The sequence below is a fragment of the Protopterus annectens genome, chromosome 13.part0, assembly GCF_019279795.1.
Source record: "Protopterus annectens isolate FY-2018-M chromosome 13.part0, PAN1.0, whole genome shotgun sequence".
NCBI classification, from domain to species: Eukaryota; Metazoa; Chordata; order Ceratodontiformes; family Protopteridae; genus Protopterus; species Protopterus annectens.
In genome coordinates, this window is record NC_056747.1 from 382,093,619 (window position 1) to 382,110,071 (window position 16,453).

General features: G+C 43.4%; 1 protein-coding gene across 1 annotated transcript in view; it reads right to left on the reverse strand.

Moving 5' to 3' along the window:
• Positions 1-16,453, reverse strand: part of APC2 (APC regulator of WNT signaling pathway 2) — a 788,186-nt gene that overhangs the window by 136,627 nt on the left and 635,106 nt on the right. Inside the window, exon 8 of the mRNA XM_044053997.1 lies at positions 11,446-11,532. Coding sequence (XP_043909932.1) covers positions 11,446-11,532 — 87 coding nt within the window. The remainder of the gene's footprint in view (positions 1-11,445; positions 11,533-16,453) is intronic.

Consider the following 16,453-nt stretch of genomic DNA (forward strand, 5'->3'; position numbering starts at 1 on the left):
TCTCCTAAACCTGATAGACTTCTTTGAAGCAGTCACTAAAGCCATAGATGAAGGTAAGGTGGTTCATACAGCCTATCTAGATCTCGCCAAGGCATTTATCACCATCCCCCACTCTGGAATTATAGATTAATTCACTAAATTAGGTATAAATCCTTATGTCACAAGATGAGTTGCCAACTGGCTTACTGACAGAACCCACACTGTCAAAGAAGCAGACTCCAAATCAGACTTCAGACCAGTGACAAGTGGAGTACCACAGGGTTCAGTCCTGGGTCCTCTCCTGTTTGGTATTTACTTCTATGAAGTACAGGCTAACACAGAAGGTCTTTGACTAACTAAGTTCGCAGATGACTGCAAACTAGGAGCCATAATTGAAACTCCTAATGATGTGGACATCCTACAAAAGGGCCTTACTGAGACAGATGCCTGGTGTCAAAGCCATAGCCTCAAGCTCAATGCCAAAAGTGCATTGTCATCTCCTTGTCATCCCCTTTGGTAAAAACTCTGTACCCATGAACTACCACATAAGCAGTAGTCTCCTTAACACTGAAAGTGTGATAAGAGACCTTGGGACACAGGTGGACAGTAGTCTCTCCTTTGATAATCACATCACCACAGTGGTCAGGAAATCCTTCTACGTGGCACACCTCATCACAAAAGGCTTCTCATCCAGAAAAAAAGAGGTCATTGTTCCCCTCTACTCATCACTCATTAGACCCATTATAGAGTACAATGCCCCTTTTAGTATGTACCTCACAAGACATCTACAACAACTGGAAAGGCTGCAGAAATACCTCACAAAGAGGATTACTGGCCTCAAACAGATGCTCTATGCAGACCATCTCAAAAAACTCCAGCTTTACTCCGTCGCATATCGCCTACTCAGAGGCGATCTCTGCCTAACATACAAAGCTATGTCAAACCCAGAGCTGTTGGACATGCACCACTTAAAGAAATCCCAATCCCTCCGAGCTACACACTCTAGGGACCTAAACCTTGTCACCACAATAAACAGCACATGCTGGAGGGATAGATTCCTGTCCCAGAGACTTCCCATACTCTGGAACAGACTACCTATCTATGTCAAACAGAGCTCCTCATTAGCATTCTTCAAGAAAAATCTTGATGATTGGATGGGTAATAGGAAATTCACCCCGGGGATCACTTTTGTGGCTCTGCTTGACAGGGGCACAGGAAAATAATTTTCTTGGGTGGCGAAAGCCAGGGTACCTTTTTGGCTAGGCTTGTATAGGCTCTAGGGCCAATAGCCTAGTACCTACCTATGAACCTATGAACTCAACTGTTTAACCTAAGTTTAGCTACTGGTTTTGCTCTTGCCTCTCCATAAGGGCATCCTTGCAACCGACCTGGGTAATTACAGACCTATCAGCCTTACAAGCTTCGCCTGCAAAGCCATGGAACATATTATAACTGACCTCATAAACTGCAATATCAAGAATCTTATTAGACTTGATCCCAACAGATTAGCTTTGTGAAGGGTAAATCCTGTTTACTTAATCTGGTGTACTTCTTTGAAAGAGTTATTATGGAGGCAGTAAATGCTGGTCATGCACTGCATGCAGCATATTTTGAACTGGCCAAGGCCTTCAAACCCTTTCCATAATGGCTTCATACAAAAGCAAAATGCTTTAATAATTGATCTATATGTGGTAAGATGGATAACAAACTAGCTAAAAGACAAAACTCACACAGTGTGAGTTGCAAATCCTCATTAGAAAATATGAAAGAGACTATCAGTTGGTATTTACTTCTCAGATCTTCAAGCAGAGAACCAAGGCCTCTGGTTAACAAAGTTTGCAAACAACTTCAAACTGGGGGATTATTGTTAGGTCACACTATGATACCCAAGCCCTCCAGAATAAACTCTCTCTAGTAAACTCTTGGTGTGCAAAAAATGGGCTCAGACTAAATGCTAAATATTGTAGCATCATCACTTTTCATAGACAACCACTTCCATTATCATACAACACTACAAAATGAAAATGTAGTCAGGGACCCAGGTACTTCAACTGATAGCTTCCTGTCTTTTGACCATCATATAACACCAAATCTGATGTTGTTAATCTTCTTCCCATTCATCACTGATGGGTTCGGTTCCGAGCCCCTCGGAACTGTATCGCCTAATACCAAGCTCGCGTACACCATAAATTCTCTAGCAATGCCCTTCTCCCTGTTACCTCAGATCTCGTTTGCTGCGTAGCCATGTAGCAGTATTTTTCACTCTTTTACTATTAATATATCTAACTAGCTCTACCCATTGGGTAATTATTTTACCATCATTGGTACACCCGCTCCTTACCCTTGTGGTATCGCTTGATACCATCGTTGGTATCTTCTTTGCCTTTATTCTTCCTTTCTTATTTTTTAGGTGTTTAGTAGTTTTTTTAACTGTTTTGTGTGTGTGTATGGAAATGTCTGACAAAACAGGGACTTTGGGGTTTAAACATTTCACCTCTTGCAATGGTAAACTCCCTAACAGCGACTCTCACGATGACTGTGTTTATTGTCAGGGGGGTTCTCCCCTCTCTGTTAAACCTCCTTGCCAGATTTGTCAAAGTTTTAGTCAGCGGATGCTGAATGAAAGGAAAAATAATAAATTGATTCTGAAAGGCCTTATCATTTCTCCTTTCTCAGAGGCCCTTTCTGTGTCAGAGGTCTCAACCCCTCCACTGATCCCTCTTCACCAGCTGGTGATAAGAGCAAGTCACACAAACATAAGGCCCACAAATCTTCCTTTGAGCATAGAATTGCTATTTCAGCTCCAACTATTACTATTACTACCATTCTGAGCTCTGCTCCAATTGCCACATTGACCAAAGCCATGGACATGACTGGATTTTCGACGTTGGCGCCACCCTCAGTACCGACCTCTATGTCACCGACCCTGCCTTCCATTTCAGCTGTGGCTCCGACCTTACCTTCAACAACAGCTTCGACACCGACTTTGCCTTTTACTGCACCGAAAGCGGTTTTGACCCATGCAATTCCTTTGGAACCGATGACATCGACTCCAAGTACCTCTTCAGCACTGAGTCCCTTTTCTACTCCACTGATTCCTTTACTACCTGTCTCCAGATTAGAGACTACGGTGACACTAGCTCAGACACCATGGACCCGATACTCCCCTTCATTGGATCCATTCCTCAATCAGATGTACAGCCCCTTTCTGGATCGACCCGACTCCCCTTCAGGAGTGTCCACAAGGTCCACCAGGAGTCTTTGCGAATTGGATGTGGTGCACCTGTTGGATCAGCTGTTGATGGCCAGAGGGATAACTAATGTTCCTAAGACTCACTCCCTTTTGGGGTTTGGGTCTATCTCTCCCAAGGCTCAGACATATACTCCTCCTTCAGATCCATTGGTTCTGAAGCCCATTGCTCCGATGTCCTTTGTGGAACCCCATTCCTTGGTGCTGACAGTGACTGTCACTGAGGCTTCAAGGCCACCCCTTTGGTTTTTGGTTACATTGGAACCATCCTTTCCTCAGTCCAGAGCATGGTTCCAAGTGTTTTATTGGTTCCATCCTCGGATCCGGGGATAACGTCTGCCCTGATCCTGCTTAAGGCTTCATCCCCGGGAGTGGGTCCAACAAAGCAGGGGTGTGACCCTGATTCCGAGGTTGTCCTTGGTTGCGGGCTCCCATTCCTCTTTGGGCGGGCCTGCTTTCTGGGTGATGGAGAGGGTGCTTGCTTTGGGAAGCACTCCTTCAACACTGTAACTTTCCCCTGCTCCCTCTGAGCTACAGCTACCATGAGCCACCTCCCAGTGACACCAGGAGCAGAAGCCTCAGGAAACCCCAGTTTGGGATACCCATCCTTCTGAGTCTTCCTCAGATATTCCCACTGAGGAACCTCCTTGGAAGAAGGCATGCAAGAGGAAGCACATTGACTCTCCTGAAGAGTCTTTGACAGAGGATATGGACTATGATGATGGGGAGGGGTCCCCATGGTCACCCCCTGATTATGTCTCTTTCAGAGACATCCTGGAAATATTAAAACAGAGGGGTGGCTGGAAGCCCTCTAACCCTTCCTCGGAGGAGTCCATCTTTCTGCAGGCTTTTCGCTCCCGGCCTTCTACCTCTTGGGTGACTCCACCTGCCGACGAGTTAATCCAGCTCATCATGCAGCGTGCTTGGCAGAACTCTATTGAGGCCATTCCCCGGATACCAGATAAGATCCCCCCCCCCCCCGGAAGAGCATCCCCACTGGTCTAGAGGTTTGCCAGTTGATGCTATGGTGGTGGCGGCGGCCACTAAAAAGGATCTAGCGGAAGAAAGTCCTACTGTTCACCCACCCAACAGAGAGTCCTGGACTGTGGACAGATGGGGAAGTGAGTTTTTGCTTCAGCAACCTTTGCTGTCAGGTCCCTGAACTACTTGGCACATTTCACGAGCCTCCAAAGAGATTTGATTACCAAATTTTCTGGAGCCCTCACGGGTCACGTTTCTGACAGGGCACAGGACAAGGTTACCTCTCAACTTGCCACACTTGAATCTATTTCCAATTCATCCATGAGGTTGCTGTCCCACACAACCGAAGGGGCAGCTAGAGCTGTGGGCGCAGGCATAGTCATGAGGCGTCATGCCTGGATGCGCATCTGTGACCTCATGGACTCCTTCAAGTCCTCCTTTTTGAACACCCCTATCGAACCATCTTCCTTATTTGGTTCTAAAGTGAAGGACACACTGGCCAGGTGTGAGTAGGATGGAAAGACTTTGTCTGCCATTGGCCTACAATTTTCCAAACCCCAACGTTCTTTTTCCAGGAACCAGAGGAGTGGGAAAATCTGGCACAAGAAATCTCAAGGTCCTTTCTGTAATGCACGTGGCAAGGATTCCCCTAGAGGCAGAGGGGGTTCCAATGGTGGATGACACCCCTTTAGGGGCAGAGTGGGGTCCCCGAAACCAAGACTCCAGGGATTCCTTCTCCAGGCTGTCTTATCAATGCTCCTGAAGCATTGCCTGATTGCTTTCCTCTGTAACCAGTCGGGGCTCATTTTTCTCTGCACCAAACCTGCCTGGCGCTCGATTTCAAACGATCAATGGGTGCAGAGAATAATTTCCAGAGGCTACTACATTCCTCTATCCACCCATCCAAAACCTACAAAAAACCTTCCTGATGTTCCACCCAATCAAAGGGAAGAAGTGGCTTTAGAGATAAGAAAGCTATGTCAAAAAAGAATCATCCAACCAGTCCCTCCAGACCAATGCGGATCCAGGTTTTACTCAAGATTCTTTTTAGTGCCAAAAAAGACCGGGGACTGGAGACCCATTCTGTATCTTAGCCATTTAAACAAATCAGTGGTACAAACCAAATTCCACATGGTCACTATTCAATCCATTCTCCCATTTTTAAGGGAGGATGTTTGGATGTGCTTAATAGCCCTCCAGGATGCGTATTACCACATCAAAATGGACAAATGCTCCAGGAGTCTCCTTCACTTCAGGCTAGGAGACAATCATTACCAGTTCTGAGCCCTGCCATTCAGTTTCTCAACGGCCCCCAGAGTGTTCACGAAATGTCTAGCAGTGGTGACAGCTCATCTGGGACTTCAAGGATTCCAGGTGTTTCCATATTTAGACGATTGGCTTCTTTCTGCCCCCATCAAGCATCTTCTGACCATGTCCCTCTGTTACACACTTTCACTAGCTGAGTCCCTAGGCATCACCGTACATTGGGAGAAATCCAACTTACAACCTACCCAACAGCTGGAATTTATAGGGGTAGTTTTTGATACTCAAACATGCCTGGTATCTCTACCGGCCCACAGGCTTTAGAGGTTAAAGTACATGTGATACTCTGTCAAAGAAAGGTGTCAGCAAGGGAAGTTCTCCAGGCTCTAGGGTCCATGGCTACAGCCATTCTGATAGTTCCTCTGGCAAGGTTACACATGAGACTGTTACAATGGCTCCTATTGTCCCAGTGGCTGGCAAATCTTCACCCCATAAACTCACAGATTCTCATAACCAACTCTTGCAAGCAAGATCTCCTCTGTTGGATGAGGCCAGATGCAGAACTTTGGTGTCGCCCTTTTCAGACTCCACAACCCAATGCCACTGTGACCATGGACTCTTCCCTGATAGTGTGGGGGGGGGGCATTTTCAGGGAAAGACAGCCCAAGGCACGTGGTCGAGCTTAGAGCCCAACCTGAATATCAATGTTCTGGAGTTAAGAGTGGTGTTCTTAGCGTTGCAGGCATTACATCCTCTCCTTCCATCTGGAACAACTGTGATTCAGTCAGACAATATGTCAGTAGTCTGGTACATAAACAAACAAAGAGGAACCAAATCCTACCCCCTGTGTCATGAGGCCATGAGAATTTGGCAGTGGGCGATAGCTTCTGACCTCTTTCTTATAGCAATGCACATCCCGGGGAGTTCCAACGTGATTGCGGACAGGCTGAGCAGATGCAGCCTCCTTCCACACGAGTGGTCTCTCAATCCCAAAGTGACAGCAGATATTTTCAGCCGATGGGGCAAGCCTTGCTGTGACCTTTTTGCCTCCCCTTCAAACAACAAATGCAGCAGCTTTTTTGCCCTCTTTCCCCCAGAGGAGGAGTCCTCGAGAGACACTCTAACTCATGATTGGCCCATGGGTCTCCTCTACTCTTATCTAATAATTCCCTTAATACCTCTATTTTTAAAGAAAACAACTCGGTTGAGATGCAAGGTGATCCTCATTGCCCCATTTTGGCCTCATCAAGTGTGGTTCCCCTTCCTCTGGCTTCACCTGTTACAGCCTCCATGGATCCTGGGTACTTGCTCAGTCTTAATTTCTCACCCCCAAGGGCTGTCTCTCTTGAATCTGTCCACTCTCAAGCTGACAGCTTGGTTTCTCCACTTCTGTTAGTCACCAGGCAGGAAACCCTTTCCTCACCTGTTCAGGATATCATTCTATCCTCCCATAAACCATCCACCAGAAAACTTTAGAGATAAATGGAAAATGTTTTCTCTTTGGTCTAAAGAACAGATGCTAGATCCCTTCTCAGCTTCGGTCTCTGTTATACCTCAATACCTATCTGAGTTCTTTGAGAATGGAGCATCAGCTTCTACCATACGAGTCCATTTGGCAGCTATTTCCAATTTTCATAACGGATCAGAGGACACTTCACTTATGTCCATCCACCTATGCAAAACCTTTCTCAAAGGAGTGTTTCACAGCAGACTTCCAATTAGGTGTCCATTAGAGGCATGGAATCTCTCCCTAGTACTACAGTCTCTCTGTCAACCCTCTTTTGAGCCTGCTGCAAAATGTGATCTCAAATTCCTAGCATGGAAATCTCTGTTTTTGGTAGCTGTAACTTCAGCTAGATGGATCTCAGAATTACAGGCCTTATGCATCAAGAGACCATACTTAATATTTCATAAAGACAGAGTATCGCTACGTACTAATCTATTTTTTCTCCCCAAAGTGATTTCTGATTTTTCTGTGAACCAATCCATCGAGCACCCAGTATTTTTCCCAAACTATTCCAATAAAGGAGAATACTGCCTACACTCCTTGGACGTGGATAGGCAACTACGTTTTTACCCAGACAGGATGAAATCTATCCGCAAGACAGACCAACATTTCATAGGTTCATAGGTAGGTACTAGGCTATTGGCCCTAGGGCCTATATAAGCCTATATAAGCCTAGCCAAACGGTACCCTGGCTTTTGCCACCCAAGAAAATTATTTCCTGTGCCCCAATCAAGCAGAGCCACAGAATTGATCCCCAGGGTGAATTTCCTATCTCCCATCCAATCATCAAGATTTTTCTTGAAGAGTGCTAATGAGGAGCTTTGTTTAATAGAGATAGGTAGTTTGTTCCAGAGTATGGGAAGTCTGTGGGACAGGAATCTATCCCTCCAGCATGTCCTGTTTATTGTGGTGACAAGGTTTAGGTCCCTAGAGCATGTAGCTCGGAGGGATTGGGATTTCTTTAAGTGGAGCATGTCCAACAGCTCTGGGTTTGACATAGCTTTGTATGTTAGGCAGAGATCGCCTCTGAGTAGGCGATATGCGACAGAGTAAAGCTGGAGTTTTTTGAGACGGTCTGCGTAGGGCATCTGTTTGAGGCTGGTAATCCTCCTTGTGAGGTATTTCAGGCTGCCTTTCCAGTTGTTGCAGCTGTCTTTGAGGTACATACCAAAAGGGGCATTGGAATTTATAAATTCCAGAAAACATTGAGCACAAGAGTTGGTACATGAGTAGTTTTTCCAGTTAATGGTGGGGTAGTTGAAATCACCCATTATTAGGGTGTTAGGTTGTACCCTAATATTTTCCAGTGTATCAAGAAATGAGAAGTGGGAATCCTGGGGCATGGTGGGGGATCTGTAGCAAGCTACAATTTGGATTGCAGTCTTGCCCAGAGTTAGTTGCACTTGGATAATCTCGGATGCACTATGCTGAGCAACTAGCCTGGAGGTGTGGATATCCTTAATGAATATGGACACGCCTCGAATGAGTGCATTTTGAGGTTTAGACTTCTAGCATTAAGTAGCATTACCCTCAAATTTTGCTTGCTTGTACCTGTTACAGTGGTGAATTTGTCATTTGAACCTTGACTAAAAAAGGCACTATAGCTGTGGCAAGAGCCTTAGCCAGTATCCGGAATCCCAAGGGCGATAGGTGCTTGCCATCTCTGGCAAAGCATTGTGGTTTGTCGATCATGTCATCCCAGGCAGACAGATACTGGATCCCCTTAGAATGACACCAGAAGCTTAGCCAATTGTTGAAGTCAATCATTTTGTCCTTGTACTGTGGTATCATTCTGGGTGATGGCAGGATGCTACTCAGGGCTAGGGTCATACCTGCCTGGGCTACAAGATCGGACAGCTCCTCCATGTTTCTTTTCATGTAATTCAGGGAGGTATGTCTCAGGTCATTCACACCAACATGGACAATGACACAGTCATATTTGTACTTGTTGTGGAGTGACCTGAGTGCATGCGTTATGTGGCGGATCCTGGCACCTGACAGGCAGCTGACAGTAGCTTTCTCCTTGTCTAGCCTGGTGAGTGGAACATCAGTGTGCTTGACTATAGAGTCACCTATGACTAGGGTGTTGAGTACGTTGTTATGCCTTATGGGCTGTGGTTGAGTAGCACACTGTGTTTGTGGGTTACGTGTCATTTGGGTTGTGTTGGGGGGGTGGAGGTTGCTTGCTTTTCTGCTTTGGAGGTCCCTGTTGTTTGAGTAGATTTATATTGGGAGCCTCAGCGAATGTAGGTTCGTGTTTTGTGTTTTTATGTGTGTGTTTTGGTGGTGTAGGTTTTGAGGGGCTATGTGATGAATGTGGTGTGGTGCAAGTGTTTACCTTCTCCTCTTGACTGTCTAGTCCAGTCTTGGGTGAAGAGAGCTTGCTTCCAGTTTGGCTATATAAGTGCATCTCTCACAGGTTGTAGTGTTGGGTGGTAGGAGGAGAGGGTTGTTTCTGTACATGAGGCAATTGCTGCATTGCCCCAAGATGCCCAGATTCATCAGGTAGACAGGAGAAAACGCTGGGAGCTGACCCTTAGACATGCCTGCATAGGTGCTTATTTATTAAGTACTAAAAACTGTTTTCCTCTAGACAAGTGAGGAAAGTTGAGTGATGTAGTAATTTGTAGCTTATTTAGTGCTTACAATAAGTTGTGAACAACTGCTGAGCTCAAAGTAACAGATTTGAGTGCTGAAACTAGAAAACTGGCAAGTTCTAATAAACAAAATTCATCTAGAAGGCTTCCCTCCAACACAGAAAGGCTTGGGGTCTCAGAAGCTTACAAACAGTCCTGGATACAGCAAATCTGTATATGGACTAGATGACTTACAGGAAAGGCAGGGAACAAGCTTAGAAAATTTCCTTCTCTGGTCCAAAAATGGGATATCCTGTGTCAAAAGTCACTTTATCAAAGTGGCTCAGAGATTGTATTTCTTTTTCATACTCATGTACAAATGAGCCTAAACCTCACAGTATCAAACACGTTCAGCAAGAGCTACAGCAATCACTGTAGCTTTTCACTCCAGAGCAACTATGGATGACATTTGCACAGCAGCCATTTGGGCTAAACCTCACACTTCCATCAAACATTGCAAGTTGGATATGGTCTCCAGGGAAAGAGCGGCATTCGGCTCAATGGTGCTCAGGAATGTTCTTCCATAAGAGCCACCCAGGTTTCTCAGGTAGCTTGGGATTCTGTCCTATCAGTGATGAATGGAAAGAAGATTAACAACATCAGATAAAGAAGTTATGTCTTACCATAATGTTCCATCTGTGTTGCTGATCTTCTTCCATTCATTACATCAAACCCTCCGTCCCCACTAAAGGCTCCTGGTGGATCTCATGGGTCCTTGTAGTGTTTTCAGGGTTTTTGCGCAGAAATGGCCTCTGCTTTACTTCTATATGTCTTATGCAAACATGATCTGAGGTAACAAGGAGAAGGGCGTTGTGGGTAGCAGCTTAGCTCGAGAGTTTTTGATGTACGCGAGCTTGGTATTAGGCCGACACAGTTCCGAGGGGCTCGGAACCGAACCCATCAGTGATGAATGGAAGAAGATAAACAACACAGATGGAACATTATGGTAAGACACAACTTCTTTTTTTCAAGAAAACCTTTCATTAATCCCAACTAATTGTCAAAGGAATATCATCAGGGTCTAATGATGTAATCATTCCCTTATATTCATTATTGATTAGGCCAATTAGCAAGTACAATGTCATCTGTTATGATGTATCTCAATAAACATATCAAACAGAAAAATCCCAAAAGTTCCTTATCAAAAAATGACAGGCCAAAAGTCCTTGAACTACCAATAGAGGCTATAAATGCTTTATCCTTTTTTCAGTGTCTTACAGACTTTTAAGAGGAGATCTTTTTTTTGCTTACTGCACCATTAAAGACCTGATTGTCCTGCAATTTCTGTATCTCCACAAGCCCTGTGTTTCCACCAATACCAAAACCAGGGATCTCCTAAATCTCTGGATAAATTTCCCCTGCATGTTAAGAAGTGTGACTCATTATCTTTTAAACATAACCTACATGACTGAATGGGTATCTACAAAAGTACTCTGGGTTTTGACTGGTATGGCTTAGCTGTAGAGGGAGGGCACTGACACATCGTGAATAATCATAACACGCATTGGCCTTGGAATATCGATGTATCTATGACTTACTCACAGACACACCATTCTACTGTAATATAAGGACTCTTATCCCCTACTGCTAGTCCTTCAGTGACCTCTTGCAATAGCTCAGAGTAGATATTGTGCTATTTCCTTACAGATCATAGCAAGGCGGGAATTATCTCGAGTTGTCTGTAGCTATCAGGGAACTGATACATAACAATCACTGTCATTTAATATACACAGATGAACTGTACTTTGGTGCGGAGAAGAACTAGGAAGACCAAAATAGGTCATAGTTATGCTAGAAGAAGTGAAATATTTGCAAATAAAATAACTCACTTTATTTCCAAGGTTATTTCCTTCTTCAGACTGTGAAGGATTTACTGCAGAAATGTCTTCCTCCTGATTCGTTGTTTTTTCATAGTCCTAAACAAAAAAAATGAAAACAAAATGTATCAGGAAAAGAAGCGTCAGTCTGGGAGTATGATGGCTTTAGGATAACAAATGTAAAAAGTAAAAGGAGTACCAAACCACGATGCAATCAAAAGTAGAAGCGTTCAGCAACATATGATGAAAAACAAATTATTTTATTCCACATAAAAAATGTAAGCGCTTTCGCGTGGGTCATCCCACGCTTCATCAGACAATAAAATACATGAACTACAGACCCATTATATATTCCTTGCCAACAGCAAGGCGGGAAAATTAATCAATTAATCAATCAATTAACTTATCTAGGACTATTCGTATTTAAACGCATACTCCAGCTAAAAAACTGCTATCATCTCAGCATACTTACATCAGAAATGTTTATGTGCACTAATAATCGCAACTGTCACTCTAATAAACTACATATATCTCAACTATATCACTATACATCTAAAAAACACACATAAAAACCCTAAAGAAATATTTCATTAATCATCAATTAACTTCATTAAATATAAACATAAAAAGATTATGTGTGAGTATATATAAAAATACATCACAAAAATGGTGGGTGCAGTTGAAACTGCATCTTTACCATGAGCTCACTATCAATATCTAAAACCATCTTAAATGTATGACATATGTACAGTCTTCATATGCGGAATATATAACTAAAAGCATGAACACTTTAGGATAACAGAAGTACGCACAACATTGTTGCTGTGAATTTGGAATTGTGCACTAACTTGTACACTAAGGAAAGAATGTTGTACAACCCAATTACAGCACTCTCAGCCCCATCCAAAACAGTACAAGGCTTTAGCCTCACCCCATTCAAAACCGTGCAAGGCTTTAGTCTCACCCCATCCAAAACAGTGCAAGGCTTTAGCCTCACCCCATCTAAAACAGTGCAAGGCTTTAGCCTCACCCCATCCAAGACAGTGCAAGACTTTAGCCTCACCCCATCCAGAACAGTGCAAGGTTTTAGCCTTACCCCAGTCCAAAACAATGTAAGGTTTTAGCCTCACCCCATCCAAAACAATGCAAGCCTTTACCTCACCCCAGTCCAAAACAATATAAGGGTTTAGCCTCACCCCATCCAAAACAGTGCAAGATTTTAGCCTCATCCCCAAGTCCAAAACAATGCAGGGTTTTAGCCTCACCCCATCCAAAACAGTGCAAGGTTTTAGCCTCACCCCATCCAAAACAATGCAAGGTTTTAGCCTCACTTCTTCCAAAACAGTGCATGCTTTTAGCCTCACCCCATCCAAAACAGTGCAAGGCTTTAGCCTCACCCCTAGTCCAAAACAATGCAAGGTTTTAGCCTCCCCCCATCCAAAACAGTGCAAGGCTTTAGCCTCACACCCAGTCCAAAACAGTGCAAGGCTTTAGCCTCACCCCATCCAAAACAGTGCAAGATTTTAGCCTCACCCCATCCAAAACAAAGTAAGGCTTTAACCTCACTCCCAGTCCAAAACAATGCAAGGTTTTAGCCTCACCCCCAAGTCCAAAAAATGCAAGGTTTTAGCCTCACCCCATCCAAAACAGTGCAAGGGTTTAGCCTCACTCCCAGTCCAAAATAATGCATGGTTTTAGCCTCACCCCATCCAAAACAATGCAAGCCTTTACCTCACCCCAGTCCAAAACAATATAAGGTTTTAGCCTCACCCCATCCAAAACAGTGCAAGGTTTTAGCCTCACCCCATCCTAAACAATGCAAGGTTTTAGCATCACCCCATTCAAAACAATGCAAGGTTTTTGCCTCACCCCCAAGTCCAAAACAATGCAGGGTTTTAGCCTCACCCCATCCAAAACAGTGCAAGGTTTTAGCCTCAACCCCAGTCCAAAACAATGCAAGTTTTAGCCTCATCCCATCCAAACAGTGTAAGGTTTTAGCCTCACTTCATCCAAAACAATGCAAGGTTATAGCCTCACCCCATCCAAATCAATGCAAGGTTTTAGCCTCACCCCATTCAAAATAATGCAAGGTTTTAGCCTCACCCCATCCAAAACAATGCAAGGTTTTAGCCTCACCCCATCCAAAATAATGCAAGGTTTTAGCCTCACCCCATCCAAAACAGTGAAGGTTTTAACCTCAACCGTATCGAAAACAGTGCAGAGATTTTCAATAGTATAAACTTAAGCTAAAAAAACAGGCATTCTTGAAAAAAAAGGCATTTAATGAAATATATAACTTAAAACAGAACCATAATACTTAAGAGTGTAGATTGTTGCATGCAAAGTGAATGTCTGGGATAAAATGAAAACGGACTCAAAATACAGTGAAAATTAAAAAAAGCAAGAGAAATGGTTAAGAAGTAACAGAAATTACTTAGAGGGGATGACAGAGGTTAAAGTAATCGTAGAATACAGGAAATCTCTCAGAATAGAGGGAAAATAAGGGAGCATCTGGATAATATGCATGAGTTTAGAAAGATTGCAGTTAAGCAACTTTGTTTTATAAGAACTTTTTAGCACAACTTAGGCAACAGAAGGTTGATAGGGTTGTTACTAAACTTAGGGAGCCTATAACAAGAAAAATAACCAGAGATCATGTAGAGGTTTTAAAGATATTCTGGACATTTTATGAAAAAAGCAGAGACGTGGAAATCAAGAAAGTGTACAAATGTAAGTACATATGGAAGAGTTAATTAGACAAGGTTAGAAGTAGATGAGGCTCAACAACTAACAGGGAAATAGGAGATGATGAGATAAAAATAGTGATGTATAATCAATCTTCAGGAAAGTCTCCAGGAACAGATGGCATTCCTGTGGAAGTCTGGAAATTAGGATGGAAGTAAGAGATAAAGATCTGGAAGATTTTAACAGTATTTTAAAAGGGGGAGAAGCACCAACATCTTGGAAGAATGCTGTGGTGACTGTGCCACCTAAAGATAGCAAAGACCCTTCAGACCCACTTTATATAGACCCATTTCCATTTTAAACCATGATTGTACAGGGTTATGTCTATACTAGCTAAAAGAATGGCAACGGTGTTGCCAGAATTAATAGATATGGATCAGTGTGTTTTTTTGTAGAGGGAGGCATACTTTTGACAACATTAATTAAACAATAGTAAATCACTGGGAAGCAGAATGTAAAAAAATATCTCTGTTGTTGGTGGGTCTTGATGCAGAGAAAGCATTTGACAGAGTAAGCTGGGATTTTAAGAGTAGGGCACAGGATGCATTTGCATTCCTTGATACAATAATAAAGTTAATTAGAAGGATATATGAAGGATCGGAGGCAAGAATTAAAGTGTGAGGGTTCCTCTCAAATGACCTGGGTTTTAACAGAGAAACCAGACAGGAGTGTACTCTTTCCCCTTTGTTTATATTAAGAGCCATTGGTGAAGATAATACGGGACTCAGAAATGCAAAGGATATAATTCATTTGGTAATCAAGAAAGATTGCCTTTATTTGCAGATGATATTATTTTGTACCAGATAAATCTTGAAAAGGACATTTCAGTGTTATGGAACATTTTAAGACAATTTCAAGTCTTTTCGTGATATAAAATTAATGACGATAAAACATGGCTATAGCTATAAACTATGTACCCACATAAGAATTAGCTCATCACTACCCATATTTAAAGGGACATGATAAGATGAAGTTTAGGAGTATGGATTATAAAGGTTTCTGTTATGGCAGCTAGGAATATGCGGGTAGAAAGTAATACAAAAATTGAGAAACTGGAAACTCTTATTTATGGATATGGATAGGAAGAATAAGGGTGATGTGCAGAGCTTTAGCAACTACAGAGGGATTAAATCGATCAGTCACAGCATGAAGTTATGGGAAAGAGTAGTGGAAGCTAGGTTAAGAAGGGAGGTGATGATTAGTGATCAGCAGTATGGTTTCATGCCTGGAAAGAGCACTACAGATGCGATGTTTGCTCTGAGAGTGTTGATGGAGAAGTACAGAGAAGGTCAGAAGGAGTTGCATTGTGTTTTTGTAGACTTAGAGAATGCATATGACAGGGTGCCTAGAGAGGAGTTGTGGTATTGTATGAGGAAGTCGGGAGTGTCAGAGAAGTATGTAAGAGAGGTACAGGATATGTACGAGGGTAGTGTGACAGCGGTGAGGTCTGTGGTGAGAGTGATGGATGTGTTTGAGGTGGAGGTGGGATTACATCAAGGATCAGCTCTGAACCCTTTCTTATTTGCAGTGGTGATGGACAGGTTGACAGACAAGATCAGACAGGAGTCCCCGTGGACTATGATGTTTGCAGATGACATTGTGATCTGTAGTGAGAGTAGGGAAAAGGTGGAGGAGACCCAGGAGAGATGGAGACATGCTCTAGAGAGAACAGGAATGAAGGTCAGCAGGACTAAGACAGAATATGTGTGTGTGAATGAGAGGGAGGATAGAGGAATGGTGAGGATGCAAGGAGTAGAGGTGGTGAAGCTGGATGAGTTTAAATACTTGGGATCAATAGTTCAGAGTAATGGTGAGTGTGGAAGAGAGGTGAAGAAGAGAGTACATGCAGGATGGAGTGGGTGGAGAAGAGTGTCAGGAGTGATTTGTGACAGACGAGTACCAGTAAGAGTGAAAGGGAAGGTCTATAAGAGGGTAGTGAGACCAGCTATGTTATATGAGTTGGAAACAGTGGCATTGACAAAAAGGCAGGAGTTAGAGCTAGATGTGGCAGAGTTAAAGATGTTAAGATTTGCACTGGGTGTGATGAGGGGGGACAGGATTAGGAATAAGTATGTTAGAGGGTCAGCCCAGGTTGGAAGGTTTGGAGACAAAGCCAGAGAGGCAAGATTACGTTAGTTTGGACATGTGCTGAGGAGGGATGCTGAGTATATTGGGAAAAATATGCTAAGGATGAAGCTGCCAGGTAACAGGAAAAGAAGAAGGCCTAGGTTAAGGTTTATGGATGTGGTGAGAGAGGACATGCACGTTGTTGGTG